At 49.3% G+C, this 15,863-nt stretch overlaps 4 protein-coding genes across 4 annotated transcripts; 2 read left to right on the plus strand and 2 right to left on the minus strand.

Annotated features, from left to right (window-relative positions):
• Nucleotides 1–2,278: 2,278 nt before the first annotated feature.
• BDW70DRAFT_158889 (RNase H1/viroplasmin domain-containing protein) lies at nucleotides 2,279–4,053 on the minus strand (the record flags this gene model as incomplete). The annotated part of the gene is made up of 4 exons (XM_073740602.1): nucleotides 2,279–2,465; nucleotides 2,512–2,727; nucleotides 2,778–2,953; nucleotides 3,778–4,053. The coding sequence occupies 4 exons, from the start codon at nucleotides 4,051–4,053 to the stop codon at nucleotides 2,279–2,281; spliced, it is 855 nt and encodes a 284-aa protein (XP_073597033.1).
• A 1,508-nt stretch (nucleotides 4,054–5,561) lies between these two features.
• Nucleotides 5,562–7,696, plus strand: BDW70DRAFT_149377 (uncharacterized protein; the record flags this gene model as incomplete). The annotated part of the gene is made up of 3 exons (XM_073739000.1): nucleotides 5,562–5,635; nucleotides 6,051–6,543; nucleotides 6,839–7,696. 3 exons carry the CDS (start codon nucleotides 5,562–5,564, stop codon nucleotides 7,694–7,696), a joined length of 1,425 nt encoding a protein of 474 aa, XP_073597034.1.
• Nucleotides 7,697–10,466: 2,770 nt separating this feature from the next.
• Nucleotides 10,467–12,053, plus strand: BDW70DRAFT_149378 (aldehyde dehydrogenase family protein; the record flags this gene model as incomplete). Its single annotated transcript, XM_073739001.1, has 4 exons — nucleotides 10,467–10,757; nucleotides 10,810–11,264; nucleotides 11,313–11,373; nucleotides 11,427–12,053. 4 exons carry the CDS (start codon nucleotides 10,467–10,469, stop codon nucleotides 12,051–12,053), a joined length of 1,434 nt encoding a protein of 477 aa, XP_073597035.1.
• Nucleotides 12,054–13,902: 1,849 nt separating this feature from the next.
• Nucleotides 13,903–15,288, minus strand: BDW70DRAFT_158892 (uncharacterized protein; the record flags this gene model as incomplete). The annotated part of the gene is made up of 2 exons (XM_073740603.1): nucleotides 13,903–15,040; nucleotides 15,098–15,288. 2 exons carry the CDS (start codon nucleotides 15,286–15,288, stop codon nucleotides 13,903–13,905), a joined length of 1,329 nt encoding a protein of 442 aa, XP_073597036.1.
• Nucleotides 15,289–15,863: the final 575 nt, after the last annotated feature.

The following is a 15,863-nucleotide window of genomic DNA, read 5'->3' on the forward strand; positions in this document are numbered from 1 at the left end:
ATAAAACCATGCGGCGCGCTAATCCCATCGCTGTTCTTTTCCTTGCGCTTTCCAGGCACGCCCCTTGAAGTTCCTTTTCATTTCACCCCCTATGTGGATGGGTTGAAAGTTGGCCTCGATCCCCACCGGTATGTTGTCAATCACCGTAAAAGGCGTGATATGGACAAGTTTAGCCCCGACTGTATTCAAATATGCAAAAGTTTGCACAATATCATGCTCATAATTACTGTCCAAATAGTATAGACAGAGTTTGATAATCTGCCCGCGCAACCCACGCTTGTCAGTGTCATACCTCCAACGAGAGACCGCGGACAAATTGCGGCTTTCGAACAGCCCTATCCAGTCTGTAAACACCAGGCGGCATTCAATACGGAGTATAATTAACAAATGGATATGGTTTTGTACGTCATAAAGCCCACATGGATCCCCTTAGCGTCATCACGCACTGGCATGGCACCCAGCCGCAGATGACTCGGCCGGCCTTCTGCCCTCTAGCCGCCCAAGTCACCACAAGTCTCCCCAGAGCGTTGGCGGCTCATTCTACCTTGTGTTATGTTGCGCACTTTCTCAGTGATGACTGACATTCGACGAGATGTTGAGGTTACTGTTTAGCTTGCGATCAAGGTTGGTATTGCATCCTACTAGATTGCGCTTTCGTTCCAGCCAATCTAGCGGTCTATTGTAAACGGCGCGGAGTAGCAGCGTCGGAATATGGCTGAAGTAGTAGCCGCCAAAATCAGATTTTGAGCTGGGTTATTATCCCTTCCCTGGCACGAACCAGAGCTTTTCTGCACCCTACCCAGCTATAGATCTCTCCTAACACAGCAATAGTGGATCACCGATTGAACCGGTTGCCAACATCTATACAAGTCCCACCGGGCCTTTCTGCGTGTACATCTTCCGGAAAGAGATTGTCTAGTATAGAACCAAGCGTTGGCGAGACCCAGGTCGGAATTAGGATTTATTGACCGCCGTATATGGCGGCAATTCCCCACTCATCGATCCCAAGCAGCTAATCCTTTCTCTATATGAAGCAAATTCCACGAGCCTGAAGATCGTGCAGACGAGGACAAAGAGGTCTATGCAAGCAGGTTCAGGAATACCGACGCCAAGACCAGCTGAAACAACTGCAACAGCAAGCGCACAAGGTACTTAAACCATCTTGAGGGGTTAAGTCAAAGAACCTGACCCTAGTCCAGGTAATACAGACGACTGTTCCGCTTGTGCTTTCGTAGATAGAACGCTGTGGTTAGACGTGGCGCTGTGGAAATGAAGAAAATGGGCAACGGTCAGTACTCTCATCTGTGGGCGATTACCAGTCAAACGCGACATCTGGAGCTGAAGGAGCACTCGACTTTCTTCTTTACTGGCCTTCTCTTTATTTGCGGGCGGAGCTTCAATACCGCTCTCGTCGCGTGGAAATTTTGCGCGTGAAGCAGAAAAAGTAGTGTATGATTAGTGTATGATTTTGATGCTGAAATGGAGTTCAACCATTGCAGGAGCGGCCTGATTATACCTTCTGTTTTCGGTCGTTCCGGGCAGAAGAAAAAGATAAGAGGGAACTTAGGAGATAGACAGCTGAAGAAAGAGGGAGATGGGAATAATTACTATGTTACAAAATGCTGCAGGAAGAGATATATGGTGGACTCGCCGACGAGCGAGCCGGAACACCTCAAACTACGACCCTTGGTTGTCGAGTGGCCGCCTACCGCTTATTGAGGCACCGGACCTGACATTGTGGGTGAGGCATATTCGAAGAACGATGTACATAGATGCAATTTTCAAACGTCCATGTGTAGGTTCGCTACCCCAAATGTGGATGTACAGGAACAGACCATAGTCAATTATGTCATTAATTGCGTTACGTCGTGAAACAATATATAGTTTTGTATATATGCCTTATCGTCATCCTAATCACATGATACTAATGCAGATATTGATGGATTTTTACCCTAACCTTGCCCAGCCGGTAGGTATAGAAACAAAACACCTTTGAAGGGAGCCTATTTCGGTTGTTAAAAAGCCGGCACCTAGGGTAATGCCATAATGAACGTAATAGTGTACTGAGAATCTAGTCGAGTAAGCAGTGACTTCAACTGAAGTGAACTGACGCTTTTTGGGGTTAGCTTTGTGTCCGAGTCATTGTACGCGACCTTATTGTCGGTCCACATTCTAGCATAAACTGACCGTATTGAATTAACCTGTAACTAACTCCTGATATTCAGATCATTCATCATTGAGGTCAAATCCTCCCCCACATTTCCCTCATTCTCCCTCTTCAGGATCGACTCTTAAAACTTAGGTCGTTGAGTAACCATCCATTTTGTAGTGCTTTTCTTATTTCCCTCTGCCAAACCTCACTGCAGGCAAGCCTCCACTGCTCAATGAACTGCTCAGCTTCGTCCTGGGTGTTGAACCGCTGATGACACGCTGACTTGAAATTATCGGTAGCTTTCTTGACATCACTGCATCACGTCAGAGAATTTCGAGCGCAGTCAACGAAGTGCATACTCGTAGTTCCTGAATACCCCAGTGGATATTCCATACGCTACCGCGTAAAACCTTTCTGCTGGCCGCAGAACAGTCTTACTGGCTTGGTTGCCTTTGATGACCTCGCTAAACTCGCTGAAACCTCTTTTCTGCATGGAGTTGCGCGCGTCTTCAAGGGTATCAAAACCCTCATGATCCGCGCCGTTAAATTCCTCGACCCTAGGGTGCGCCTGAGCCCTGAGGAGTCATAATTAAAGACATGTGTCCCATAGAGTGGTACTACATACCAAGAAGAGACTATCGTAGGTCGGTCTACACGGCCTTTGTAGATCGCATAATAGTTTTTTCGTGACATCAGTATATCGAAGGAACCAACAATCGGAGTTCGCAGCAACGCGAGGAGAGGCGGACTCTGAATCGGTGGAACTCGACCTTTGACAAAAGAATGGCTCTCGCGGGACGCCTGCAAAGTGGAGTGTCTACATCACAGGATTTAATATAGCCCTAAAAGAATCGCGGTGCTCAAAAACAATGTCCGATGCTATAGTTCTGCGCCTCCAGCCAACCTAAATTAGGGCGATAAATGCGATTGTGGCATCTTTATGTACAGAATTCAAGGGATATTCACTATCCACAGCCACGTCACTACATCCAAGCGGGGTAGGTGAAATCGCAATGTGACTGTACTTTTGATGGCTTCCTGCACATGGCGGCGACGCCATACTCCTTCAGGAATCTAAAGAATCACGACAAACTTACTTCCTTATTTGGTAGCAAGCGAGAGCTTTGCCGAGAGAGTTGACGTTTACGGAAATAGGGCCTGCTTACCTACTACAAATCTTACCTGAACTCACCCACTGCTTGGAATTTATCACCTTTAAATCGCAAGGCAGCCCAGGTCTCTTTTTAAGTATATATTTACAGTACTGGCTTGAAATGGCCCGAATTCAGTGGTGCCACTTCGTTAAACAAGTGGTAAAACTGCCTTACATCCATGCAAAAGGGTAGTGTTAGGGTAAGCTTAAGGCATATATTATAGACCGGGTAAGATTCTTACCCCGCATATCTGCACTCTGACACTCTTGACTGTTTTATCATAAAATTACAATTAACATTACCTAGTCAGTTCCTGTTCCCTTATTCCTGAACAGATATTCTGTTGACCTGCAATTCTATTGTTTGAGAGTCTCCCAGTATATTCGACGGAGCATCTGGCCCGCCACTTCGGGAAATGCCTTTATAAGTTTTCGGATTGGATGATTTATCAAGTTGGTTGTATGTTTATACCTTTACAGTCATGGGCAATCCCTTGGCAGTTCCCGCCTTGCTTGCCACACTAGGAACTCCGCTAAACGTCCTGTCCCTTACGGGCTGCTGAGGCACAGCATCATTGTCCCTGATCACGGCTTCCCTTTCGACGGGATCATTACCCGCAGCAGTCTTTTGCAACTCTGATGTCTTCCAAGCTCTTACGAGCCAGAGGGAAATAGCTGCGCCCATAAACATAAAGCCTGTGAATATGTGGGCGTTCGTCTCCTCGCTGATTAATGGAATGTGCGACATGATGGTGAGTTAGGTTTTTAGTCAGGCTGACAGTACAGTGGCTCGCAACAGTTTCGCTATCATAACTTCATCAACCAAAGTTAATGTCCGTATCGAGCCCTAGAGTCATGTTTCAGACTGTATATCGTGGGATAGAGATCAATGACAGATTGTAGCTGCATCGTGTCCGTGTCTCCTATTTGTCGCGGAATTCAGCCCCTTAGCCACAGAATATTCAACCCTTTTTTGTCTCAGTGATATCTTCGGAAACGCTGCCTTCCGGGGGCAGGTGATAATAGAGATGTGATCAAAAAGCATTTCGGTGCATTTCTGGACCTTGCAGAGGCACAGATGCTTCGGAACGGCGCGTCAAATGGACGCTGAAGCACTAGGCATATAGGCAACATCAGACTATACGAGGCTCCAAATTCATTACCTGGGGTGTAGCATTTTATGTGCATAGATTACATGTGAGGGTTAGATAGTTTAGCCTGCATATAGTCTAGGCATGGTAGTTCTTGTTTGATATACATGTCGTTGGGTATGCATTCTGGTTACCAGCTACCTATGCGTACCTGCAAAAACTATTTATGGATTACAAGTTCGCACTGTTAGTCATACTCAAGTCCCTAGTCCCAATAATGCTTCCCTATGGTTCAAATTGCTGCATATTATTTCTTGCTGTCAGTGTTGCGAGACAGTGGCAGAAGATGTTTCAGCAGTTATAAAGCATTAGGCAACACTTGACGTGGGGTTCTCATACGCACTCCACCGAGTGCTACCAGCGTGCATTACTCATTCTGCTGTATCGTGAATCCGTAACTGTCAAAAAGTCTCACTAACTGCAGTATTGCATTCCGGTCATCAGCAGACTTCTTAGCTATCACGTCCTTCCGTGCCTTGTTTGTTAAAAGTGACAGAGCAGAAATTCCATTGTTATCGGGTGCATTTGGGTCGGACCCAGCTCCTAGCAGGAGGGACGCCACGTCGTAGTTAGACCATTCAACGCGACATAGGGAGCAGTGCGCCATCCTTCTCCCTTGGGTAGTTCACCCTAATGTCTCGGCACGCGTCAGGTAAGAGTTCAACTGGGCCGTGTCCAGGCACATGGACTAGTGTCCGCCCCAGTCCATTTCGGATTTAAATCGGCGATTTCAGATCCCGGCTGTAATCCGAAGTATAATCCGCTCCCTACAAATTCCAGCGCCGGCCAATGGACTTAAGCCAAACCTCCAAACCACTTCGACTGTCACAAACCTTTTCGACTGTCACGCAGTCGGCGCGCGCAGACCTTCGAGCATAACTCAAGTCTAGGCGTCATACTAAATGATGCCCCGAAGTAGCACGACTTGTTCTACCAAATATATCTCCGGTATATTTCCCGTAGCCCCCGAGATAGAGATATTCCCCCTCAAGTAAGTAAAGCGAACAGTTCGCATTTTGCAACCGATCCATAAACCAGGGGCGCAGCATGGGCCCCTGCGGAATCGGTTAAGCTCGTGGGTCTGGATTACCCTTTTATAGTAGTAATGTACGAAGCCTGCTATCTGAGCACTCGCCCATCGCTGGCTCAGTGCGCATGCGCGCCGTCCCATTTGGTTACGTAAGTGCACCTGCCTAATGCAGGGAATGAGCTGCGGAGAACAACGAGCTAATATGGTTACAATCAAACTCAGCTACAGCTGTCATGGGAGTTAACCCAGTAATCACAGCGTGACTGCCTGAGTCAGATTGGGGAACGCGTGAATCCTGATTGGACAGCTGTCCGGTGGATCTTTCTAGCCCAGGCTAGTTCGCCTGGTCAAAGTTTGCTTCCAAAGGTTATTAGAGTCCAGACTCAGCCAGGGGGGGTCAAACCATCCAACCATAGGGCTTTCCAATCAACGGCCCCGGTTTTTAAACCTTTTTAGCGGTTCAGGGTTTATTAGAGCCTTCCCATAGAATACTGTCAGGAACTGGTTTAAATCTTCCCCTTCAGCCGCAGACCTGAAAGTTGAGGGTTAAAACTCTGTCAACAGCCACGGCGTCTCACTTAGGCTCCTGCGGAAGCTTGACGCCGTCAAACGCAGCCCCATTCATGGGTCAAAGAAGGAGAGCAAAAAGGATCCGAAAATGGCCGCCCTGATTCGGACGCTCTACTTTCTTTACAGTCATCCTGACAATAGACGGGGAGCAGAGCCGCAGACGCATCTCCACCCCCGCGACGTCGACTACCCGCCAGGCGCACCACGACCACCGCCATATGATACCATTACCGGCAGCACCAAAGCGGGATTTATCGCGCTGGGCGTTTGCGGCCTCGTTTCGCTCCTGGCAACATCAACGCTCTTCCTCTTCCTCACCTATCGCTTCCTGTTCAGTTCGCGCCACTACGCATGGCCATTATGGCGCAACCAATACGTTGTGCTCATCTACAACCTCCTGCTTGTCGACATGCAGCAAGCGACGGCGTTTATGTTATGTTTGTACTGGTCGGTTAAAGAGCGGATCTGGTACCCGAGTGCGGCATGCGTGTTGCAGGGATGGTGGATCCAAACTGCTGACCCGGGCAGCGGGCTGTTTGTTATTGCAATTGCGATGCATACAGGCGCAGTGGTGCTGAGGGGACGACAGTTACCATACCGGACGTTTGTATGGTGTGTTGTCGGGTTGTGGGTGTTTATTCTCGTGCTTGGGTTTATCCCGGTCGGGCTGTATAAAGAAAATACGTTTGTCATTTCAGAGGCGGGCTGGGTTAGTCTCCTTTTTCAGTTATTCTCCGTCTCCAATTTTCGGATTTTTTGGGAGTACTAATTCATTCTGGTAGTGCTGGCTAAGTCCCGTCCACGAGAATGAACGTCTCTGGGGTCACTACATCTGGATCTTCCTCTCCGAGTTCGGCACGATCATTCTCTATAGCACGTTAACCATCTATCTACGCCGCCGCATGAAGCAGGCGGCCAGAAAAATTCAAATGCATAATTACAACCGGTCGCCGCGTGAGTCGCAGGCGTTGAAACGCCTCAACCGCGTCGTCATTTACATGCTCGTCTACCCGCTATCGTATGTGGTTCTGTCGCTACCACTCGCTGCGGGCCGCATGTCGACTGCAAGGCATGTTATTCCTAGTCGCGAGTATTTTGCAGTCGCGGGAAGTCTGATGGCCCTGAGTGGGGCATTCGATACAATCGTTTATACACTGACGAGGAGACAACTGTTATTGCACACGGAGGGAGGAAGTAGCGGGGTGCTGACAGGGACAGGGGCTGGGCAGGGGGGAAGGATCTATGCGTATAGTCAAGACCATACATTTCGGACGCATATCAGTGCGAAGGGGAGGGATTCCTCGGAGCAGGACGAGAACGGAAATGGCGGGCAGAGTGATGGGGGGCGAAACATGGAGAGGGGAAAGGCGAGATGGATTGGATGTGCTGGACGGAAGTCTCTGCGGAGGGGCAGGCTGACTTTGACCAACCCGGCGAGAGATGGAAGGGAGGGTTCGATGGAGCAGATTGTGAAGAACGGGAACGACAGGGATTCTAACAGGGATAGGAATATGGAAATGAAGGAAATGGATAGTGAAGTCTCGGGCGGCGTTAGCGGGGTGTATCAGGAGACGACGTTTGAGATCACGCATGAGGAGGTTGATGGCGACTACCAACGGAGTTATCAGCACCGTCAATGAGACTGAGGAAAGGAGGTAGACTAATGACCAGTCTCTCCCTCTCTCCACTCATACTTTTCGACGTGTGTAAACGACGAATGTGCTGGGCCAGCCACAGTTAAGCAGCTGCCAATCTGTGTAGCCGCTGATCTGAGGTCCTTTCACGGTCGCGAGAGCGAGCCTTTGTCTCTCTATCGTACTTTGGATTGGATAGCCTCGCCGAACAGAGAGCGTGGCCCAATTCTGTCATCGTCTGCCCTCGAGTTTGATATCTCAGCTCTTGAGGCCGAAGATGGTCTAACCCAAGGGTGGACCAAGGAACTTATCTTGATGCTTTTGCTGATCACTGAGGTTAGTTTGTCAGCGAATCCCTCTTGTACAATAGCCAATATACGAATATATTGTGTAATCATCCAAGTCGAACGGTTCCACACAGTTTTTGGCGAGCCAGGTGAGGCGAGATATGTCTGCCTGTGTTGGCCCCTGCGAGAGCCACCTGAGCATTTTCAAAGACACTTACAGAGGTACCTACACCCGCAGTAAAGACGCTGTTAACAACGTTTATACAATCCCTCAATACCGTAAGCAGTGGGACAGGCAATATCTTCGTCGAGAATGATCAGCCTAGTAGCTCAAATCCTGCTTTTAGACCTATCTGCGCAGTCATAGCCGCTTACAGAGCGAAGATCCCATCTAGCCAGCGTTCACAGTGCGCGACTAGAGATTAGGAGACAGCAACTACCATGGGACGTAGATTCCATCATACATGTTCGACCCCTTTGTGTTTTCCCACCCTTTAACGAAGAGCTCCCGAAATTGCCCATTGATCTCTTCTTGTGGCTGGATCTGAAGAGGATATTAAGCGAGCCCTGGCGCTCTCCTCAGGAGTCAAGTCTCCATATCGCCGCCGAGAGCAGTTCTCATCCACTGTTCCATTGTCTAGCCACCATACGACTGGGTAGATGCAAAAGTGGCTGACAAGGGGGTGGGATGGGATGGGATATACGTACACCGGGGACGAGAGCGACAAAGGCGAAGCCGTCCTTCTCGTAGTCAAGGGCGTACTGGATTGTGAGCGCGTTCGCGGCAGCTTGGAGATCTTGTATGACGGGGCGCGGAGGTAAGCAGCTGCGCGGGCCAGATTAATGGACCCAGAGGAGGTTGAACTGCAGACCCGGCCCTTTTAGCTGTACGGAAGGGGAAAGAATTGGAGAACTACAATTGCCTTAAATATTCATGTTGCCGTTTTTCCTTCCACCACTGCCGCATCTTAGGTGAAGTTTGCAGGAGTCAGGTTCCAGTTAATTTAGATTGAAAGAAATTGTACACCGAGGATGTCTCTCGCAATATGCGACCCGGACTGGGCATACCCTGGGGAAGGGCATGGTATCCTATATATCATGAGAAGCCTTCTAGTGGTTCGTCGCACGCGGCTGAAGGGCAAGGATATGTGTAGCCTTAGGAGTCAACTATAGGCGGCCACGTAGTAAAATAGCCTTTTGCCCATCATAGGAACTCATACCGTTTTAGGGTTATTGACTATCTACTCGCCACATGTGCATTTAAATTATCGCACACAGACAACATGTATTATACAGCGGGAATGATATATTAAAGTAGTGGTCGACCAGCCTGGACCCGCACAGGATTGATCCACGGCTAACCCACTCTGAGAAGAGCACTGCCTCCCGTCGAAACTTGAGTGAATCTGCCTCGATGTACGAGGTCCCAAATAGTCCGACTCATCTTGTATGTAATATCTTATATAGTTCGCCCTCGGGACCTACAGTACTAAGTCATCCAATTGCATCTGTTTATGTGCCGTGACAACTGTTAGCTGTTGATAACGTACTGGTTTAGATACAGAAGAAGCACGGCCCGGTTATATAAGGCTTGAGGGTAAAACTAGCTAATGAGGGAGCCCTAACCGCTGGTTGGCGTCTTACCAACGGCAGCGGATACATTATAATTGGCGACCGCGTACACGCAGCTGCTTGCCGTCTGAACCTGCAATATTCGAACATATAAAAGTTTTTAAATAGGCCACTATCTCTAGAAGTGATCCTTTGAGATTCGATACCCAGGCCTCGATTCTGCCATCGCTGATGCGGCCACGGGGAGCGGCATACGGCCGATCAGCGTGTCTCGCCAGCTCCTGCAGCACGACTGGACCTGCTCTACTACGATATTCACCAAGTGTGCCATCCAGAGTGGCTGCCGGCGGATGTTCACATGAGGTGCTGACACCTGTTCGGCGAGGTCATGGAGGACCTGGTAGGCATTTATGATTACGTCCACAAGTCGGCTTCTCGTCCTTCTTTTGCAGGCGAGAGATCCCTACCGACTATCCGGAAGCTCGCCCACGTTTGAAGCAGTTGTTCTCCATGCGTGCCTTTGTATTGGACCGAATCTCACCGGAGAGACTGAAGGGCGTGAGGGACTAGTCTACTATATATACTATCGCTCTTGTAGCTATGAAATCACTCTAACAATAATAGAGACTCCAGAACTACACAAGTGATGGCAGTCACCCTCATCGGACGGGCTTCAAGTTTCGACGCCCATTATAGGCCTTGGTGACAGCTGTAAGCTGTCGAATCCCCTCTCAGCATCATCGTTATGAAGTAAGTTTACCTTACATCCGCGGTTACTTAGAGAAGGTGCAACTCGCTGGTCTTTCCCTCCTCGCCCACCCGACTGCATCTTCTTATCTTTCTTTTCTTCTCTTTTCTATCCATTCTTTTCTGTTTCCCCCGCTAGAGACGGTACTGCTCTGTAACCCCACGATACAATGGCCTTCTCTGTCTTTGAGAACTTTCAAAACATCATCAACGGCGAACAAACCTCAACTACCGAAAGACGCCACGGCATAAACCCCGCAACTGGCAAGCCAAACCCTGACGTTCCTGTCGCAATTAAGGAGGATGTCGACAGGGCCGTTGGGGCTGCACAGGAGGCTTTCAAGACCTGGGCTGATGTTCCTTTTGATGAGCGCCGGAGAGCCCTGCTTGCCTATGCTGATGCAATCGAGGAATACGTAGCAGACTTTGCAAAGCTGCTTGTTAAGGAGCAGGGGAAGCCTGTAAGCTATTCTATTAAATCTGGGCTCCAGCTCTATGGGCTTAACTGTACAGCTCCAATTCGCCGCCTACGAAGTCCACCAGTCAGCCCAGGTCATCCGCTCCGCGGCCGACGTTGCTGAAGGCCTCACGGACGAAGTCATTGAAGACAGTGCGGAGAAGAAGATCGTCGTCCGACATATCCCCATCGGTGTCGGCGCGGGAATCATTCCCTGGAACTTCCCTCACTTACTCACCGTTGTCAAGCTGGCGCCCGCTCTGCTCACTGGGAATGTGATCATCATCAAGCCATCCCCCTTCACACCGTATTGTGGGCTCAAGCTCATTGAGCTGGCGCAGCGGTTCTTCCCGCCCGGTGTGGTGCAGGCTTTAAGTGGTGATGACCGCCTGGGGCCGTGGCTGACGGCGCATCCTGGGATTGGAAAAATCAGCTTCACAGGCTCGTCGGCGACTGGCAAGAAGGTCATGGAGAGTGCCAGTAAGACCTTGAAGAGACTCACCCTGGAATTGTAAGTTGCCTTGCACATAAATTGGTCCTGGATGCTAACAACGAGTAGGGGAGGAAAGGACGCCGCTATCGTGTGCGGAAACATTGACGTTCAAAGTGTTGCACCGCAGGCAAGCCTGGCTTAGAGTATCAATAATATAATAGCACTTACTAACTGCACCAGGTCGTCTCCAAAGGGTTCTTCAATTCTGGCCAGATCTGCCTGGCTGTAAAGCGAATTTACGTCCATGAATCCATCTACAATGAGTTCCGCGACGCTGCAGTCGCGTACGCCAAAACTATCCATGTCGGCCCTGGCACTCAGGCAGGCGTTTTCATGGGTCCGCTGCAAAACAGCATGCAGTATGAAAAGGTCAAGGGATTCTTTGCCGACCTCACAAAGGAACAGCTCAGCCTTACTCACCCGGACGGCAAGGCTTTTGACAGCAAGCCTGGCTACTTTATCAAGCCCACCATCATTGACAGACCAGCTGAGGACAGTCGTATTGCTACGGAGGAGCAATTTGGCCCTATTATGCCACTGTTCTCCTGGAGTGATGAGAGCGATGTCATTGCCCGCGCAAACAATACACAAATGGGTCTTGGCGCATCGGTCTGGTCGAGGGACCTGGAACAGGCGGCGAGAATTGCAGCAAAATTGCAGGCTGGAAGTGTTTGGGTCAACACGCATTTTGAAGCTGACCTCAGGGCGCCGTTTGGTGGACACAAAGAGAGCGGCATTGGGACGGAGAATGGTTTGCAGGGGTTGAGGCAGTGGTGTAACTTGCAGACTTTGTATCTGAAGAAGTAAGCATCGCCTTTTCCTAGTTGTGGTCAGCCTGTACTAGCTTCTCGAGGCAAGACAGGGTGCTTGGTATGGTTACCGTCATTATTAGTGAAAGTCCCTCACGCACAAGCTGGGCTGTATACAGTTTTTGACTCTCACAGCGGCTTGTTCAGACACGACAATATACAGGATAGCACGACGTTTGCGTGCTGGCTGCTCTATACTCTCTACAGCCAAGCTGTTTACTTGACATGGGACAAGCGATTAGAGGGTAGGAAGGGGAGCTTGGATTCAGTATTGGGGCAATCAATTTTCTCTCGTTATCTGTGTAGCTTTGTATGTAAGCACTACCAGCCGGGTTATAGTATGCTTTTCACGACATTAGTGTGTCTCAATATAACCGCCTACAAGCCATGGTAATTGTATGTGGTTCCATCCCCGTTTTCATCGCATTCATCCCTTCGTTTTTCAAAAACGGTATAAGGAGAGGACTTGGCATCGTTTGATAGGTTCTTTAGGAGGGCATAGTACGTCACGGCAGCTTTTCAAGCTGGCCACTCCAGAAGTATCCAACGTCAGCCGTGGGAAAGCCACTCCGCTTTTCCTCTTGTCCTTCATATGCTGTTCTAAGCCGCTCAAGCTAGTGATTCTCTGCTCTGGAAAGACCACGAGATCACGGACTGGCTCTTGTCCATCAAGGGAACCGCCACTATAGTGGAATCGGCCAGCGAATCTCTGCGGACCGGATTATTGGGGTTCATAATCTGCGTGCATCGTCGGACAGAGAGTCCGTCAGCCGTGCAGCACCAGTTCTTCATGGACCTGCATCATTGTATGTTAGACGAGGTAAAGGACGGCCAGGAAAGAGAAGTTTTTTGTTGGTGGTGATACTCTCCCCCTCACGCTTCATGGCGCAGGTAAAACCCCAGAGATAAACAAACGAGCCCCTGCAGTGATAAGATACTAATACTAACATCTTCGTCCACACTCAGGCCGCGGTATCATGTCTAGCAGCTCATGCTGTAGAATGGAACTAGGCCAGTGGGCCATGATAGTCGGTCTATGCTCCAGCTAGTCTTCTTTAGCGCCTTCCTGATCGCTTCAGTCACCTTCCACCTCCGCATATCTCGAGCCTAACCACAGAATCGGACAGAACAATGGACCGCACGAAGAGCTGGCCTAATTACTGGAAGGGCTGCTCTTTGCATGCTACCTCGTAGCGTTCTTATCCTCCTTAATCAGTCTATCATGTCCTTGAGTTCGCCCAGGGCAACAGCGGCTATGTCATAGGCCATGGGGCGTTTCTATACATTCTCGATTCGTTTATGATGCTCCCGGTCATGATGGTATTGGATCTGTTTCATTTTTCTATCATTCTTAAGAATAACATCAAGAATGATGGGTTGCATCAGACGAGACCGACCTCGTTCTGGACCGGACGCTTGTTTGTGCGCATCGATAGGACTATCAAGGGAGGATCCAATGACGTACGGTACACGATCAGTCGTGCCTCTGGTACTGACTGTGCTTCTAGACCACAGCTCTGGCAGCGAAACAGCCACTCCAGCATGGTATAGTTTGACAGCTCGATTATCCACGTTTCCTAGACTCCTCGCCGCATGTAGAAGACCAGTATCAAGGACTATCATCTTCAAAATTAGTGGTACTCGAGTCTTCAAGGATGTCTGTAAGATTCATCATAATTGCGCCAGACTGAGACAACAACAATCGATATCATTAGATACGACTAGCAGCACTGGTTCAATCTCCCATACTTGACATTCATACCTAAGCTGAACACAAACAACTAAAATTCGCCAGGTCAGTTAACGTAGAAGTTGCGGGCATGCATTGGCCATGTGTAATTGGAGACTCAGCTCCAACTTATAGGGACAATAGAGACAGGGGGAGGCGAAACCGTAGTACGCTTCTTTTTCTTTTTCATTTTCTTTCTCCTCTTCAAAGTGCTGCCGTACAAGGCATCATTAGAGTCGGAGGGCACGGGCTCTGGGACAGGGTACTCCTGGGAGGGATACTTTTCTTGAGCGCTTTCTGGGACAGGGTCTAGCTCCACGGGAGACGGTGGCCCAGGTGAAACATCACCGTTACCATATGTCTCGAGAGGCGGCTGCGCAGGAGAGAATGTCGGAGCCGGCGGTTCAACTTCGATTAGAAGACTCTTTGCTGTGCACTCTGGCAAATCGCACATTTCAGGCTCTTCAGGCTCTTCGAGCACGTGAATTGGGGCCGCTTCTTCTGAGTATCCCAGGTCGGCAGGCTGCGCATAATTCGCGGAGGACTCTGCGTCATAATCGCTGGGTCTCATTGATGTACTTGACTCGGGCTCGGGCGCCGATTCAGCTGCTATATCGGTCTCGGGCTCCGTTGCAGGCTCAGGTAGTGATTCAAGTTCAGTTTCGGGCTTGGGTTTTTTGGCCTGCTCAATGGTGTTTTCCAGCTCCGCGATACGAGAGGACAGTATATCAATAGTAAGTTGCAGAACCGTCCTGTCAAGATGAGGACACATTCCTGTTGATTTGGTAAACTCCTCTCGATGAAAAAAGTGCATGTTCTCCCTGTAGGACTGAACAAAGTACCCCCTGAGATATCTTTGGAACCATACCTCGTCGTGGGGCAGCTTCGTAAACACATCCACGGCCGTGCCAAGTATGTCCTCAAGCTGCATAAATTCACCGAAATGCTCAATATATTTCTCGGCGTGTGACTCTAGCTCAGGCAATCCGTATTTCCTAGCTGCCTGGTATGCGAACACACTTCTCCTATATTCCCTGACACGGTCGCAGTTCGAATAGAGTGTCTCGTACTGGCCGGTGTAAAGAAAGTGAACAAATGTGTGGCCAATATCCTCGTCAACGTCAGCGAGTAAGACGCTGCCTAACGGGTGCCATTCGAATTCACGCTTTATCTGGGGTATGCCTCGGATGTAGTACGCAGGTATTCCGTAGCTCCTCCTCCCAATTTTGACGCTTGCGATAGGGTATTCATAGGGGCTGCTCACGAGTATGTTAGAGGAATATCAAACCCGGTCGAGAAATCTTTGAGTTCACGATGATGCGGGCTGGTTGTACTCAATACCAGGCAGCTCTGGCAGCTCGGCCTCTACTGGTTCAACCTCTACCCTTTCAGCCTCTACCCTTTCAGCCTCTACCCTTTCAGCCTCTACCGGTTCAGCCTCTGGCGGTACGGTCTCTGGCGGTTCGGGCTCGGCAATGAACTCGGCAATGGGCTCGGCAGGCATGGGCTCTTCGTTGATTGCCTCCGGCTCTGACGGACGCTTTTTCTTGTACTTCCCCATTGTTCAATAGAGAAAATGTGACACGGAGGGAAAGAAAATGATATGAGATATGATAGTAGGTTCCTTTCCCCAAGTCCTGGGGATCTTGTTCCTTCTTTGTAGTTGGTCGGGCTGCAAAGGGTGGTATGCACGTATGTGTTGTATTTCAACCCTCATGAACTATGCCTATATGACAAGAAGGGTTATCAGCTATATCTCGCACGACACGTATGATGTGTTTGCTTCTTTCGAGGCCGCACAGCACCAGGCTACTACTTAGCCAATGAGCAGTATTATATGACCAAGGAAACAATGCCGAATTCCCAAAATATAATCAGGTAATGGTTCTCTAATGCGGGGGTATCACCAACGGTTTATCTGTTGATCGGACACCCCACCGTGCTTCGAAGAGTTCCAAACAGGTTCTTGAGAAGAATTCCTGGGTTCAAAACAAGGTTTGTGGTATCTACGTAGTGCATACGGAGTTGATAATGGACTTTTTCAGGCAGGATACAGTGATTATTTCAGATTTAATACTC

This window comes from Aspergillus foveolatus (assembly GCF_047715535.1).
Source record: "Aspergillus foveolatus strain CBS 279.81 unplaced genomic scaffold BDW70scaffold_17, whole genome shotgun sequence".
NCBI classification, from domain to species: domain Eukaryota; kingdom Fungi; phylum Ascomycota; class Eurotiomycetes; order Eurotiales; family Aspergillaceae; genus Aspergillus; species Aspergillus foveolatus.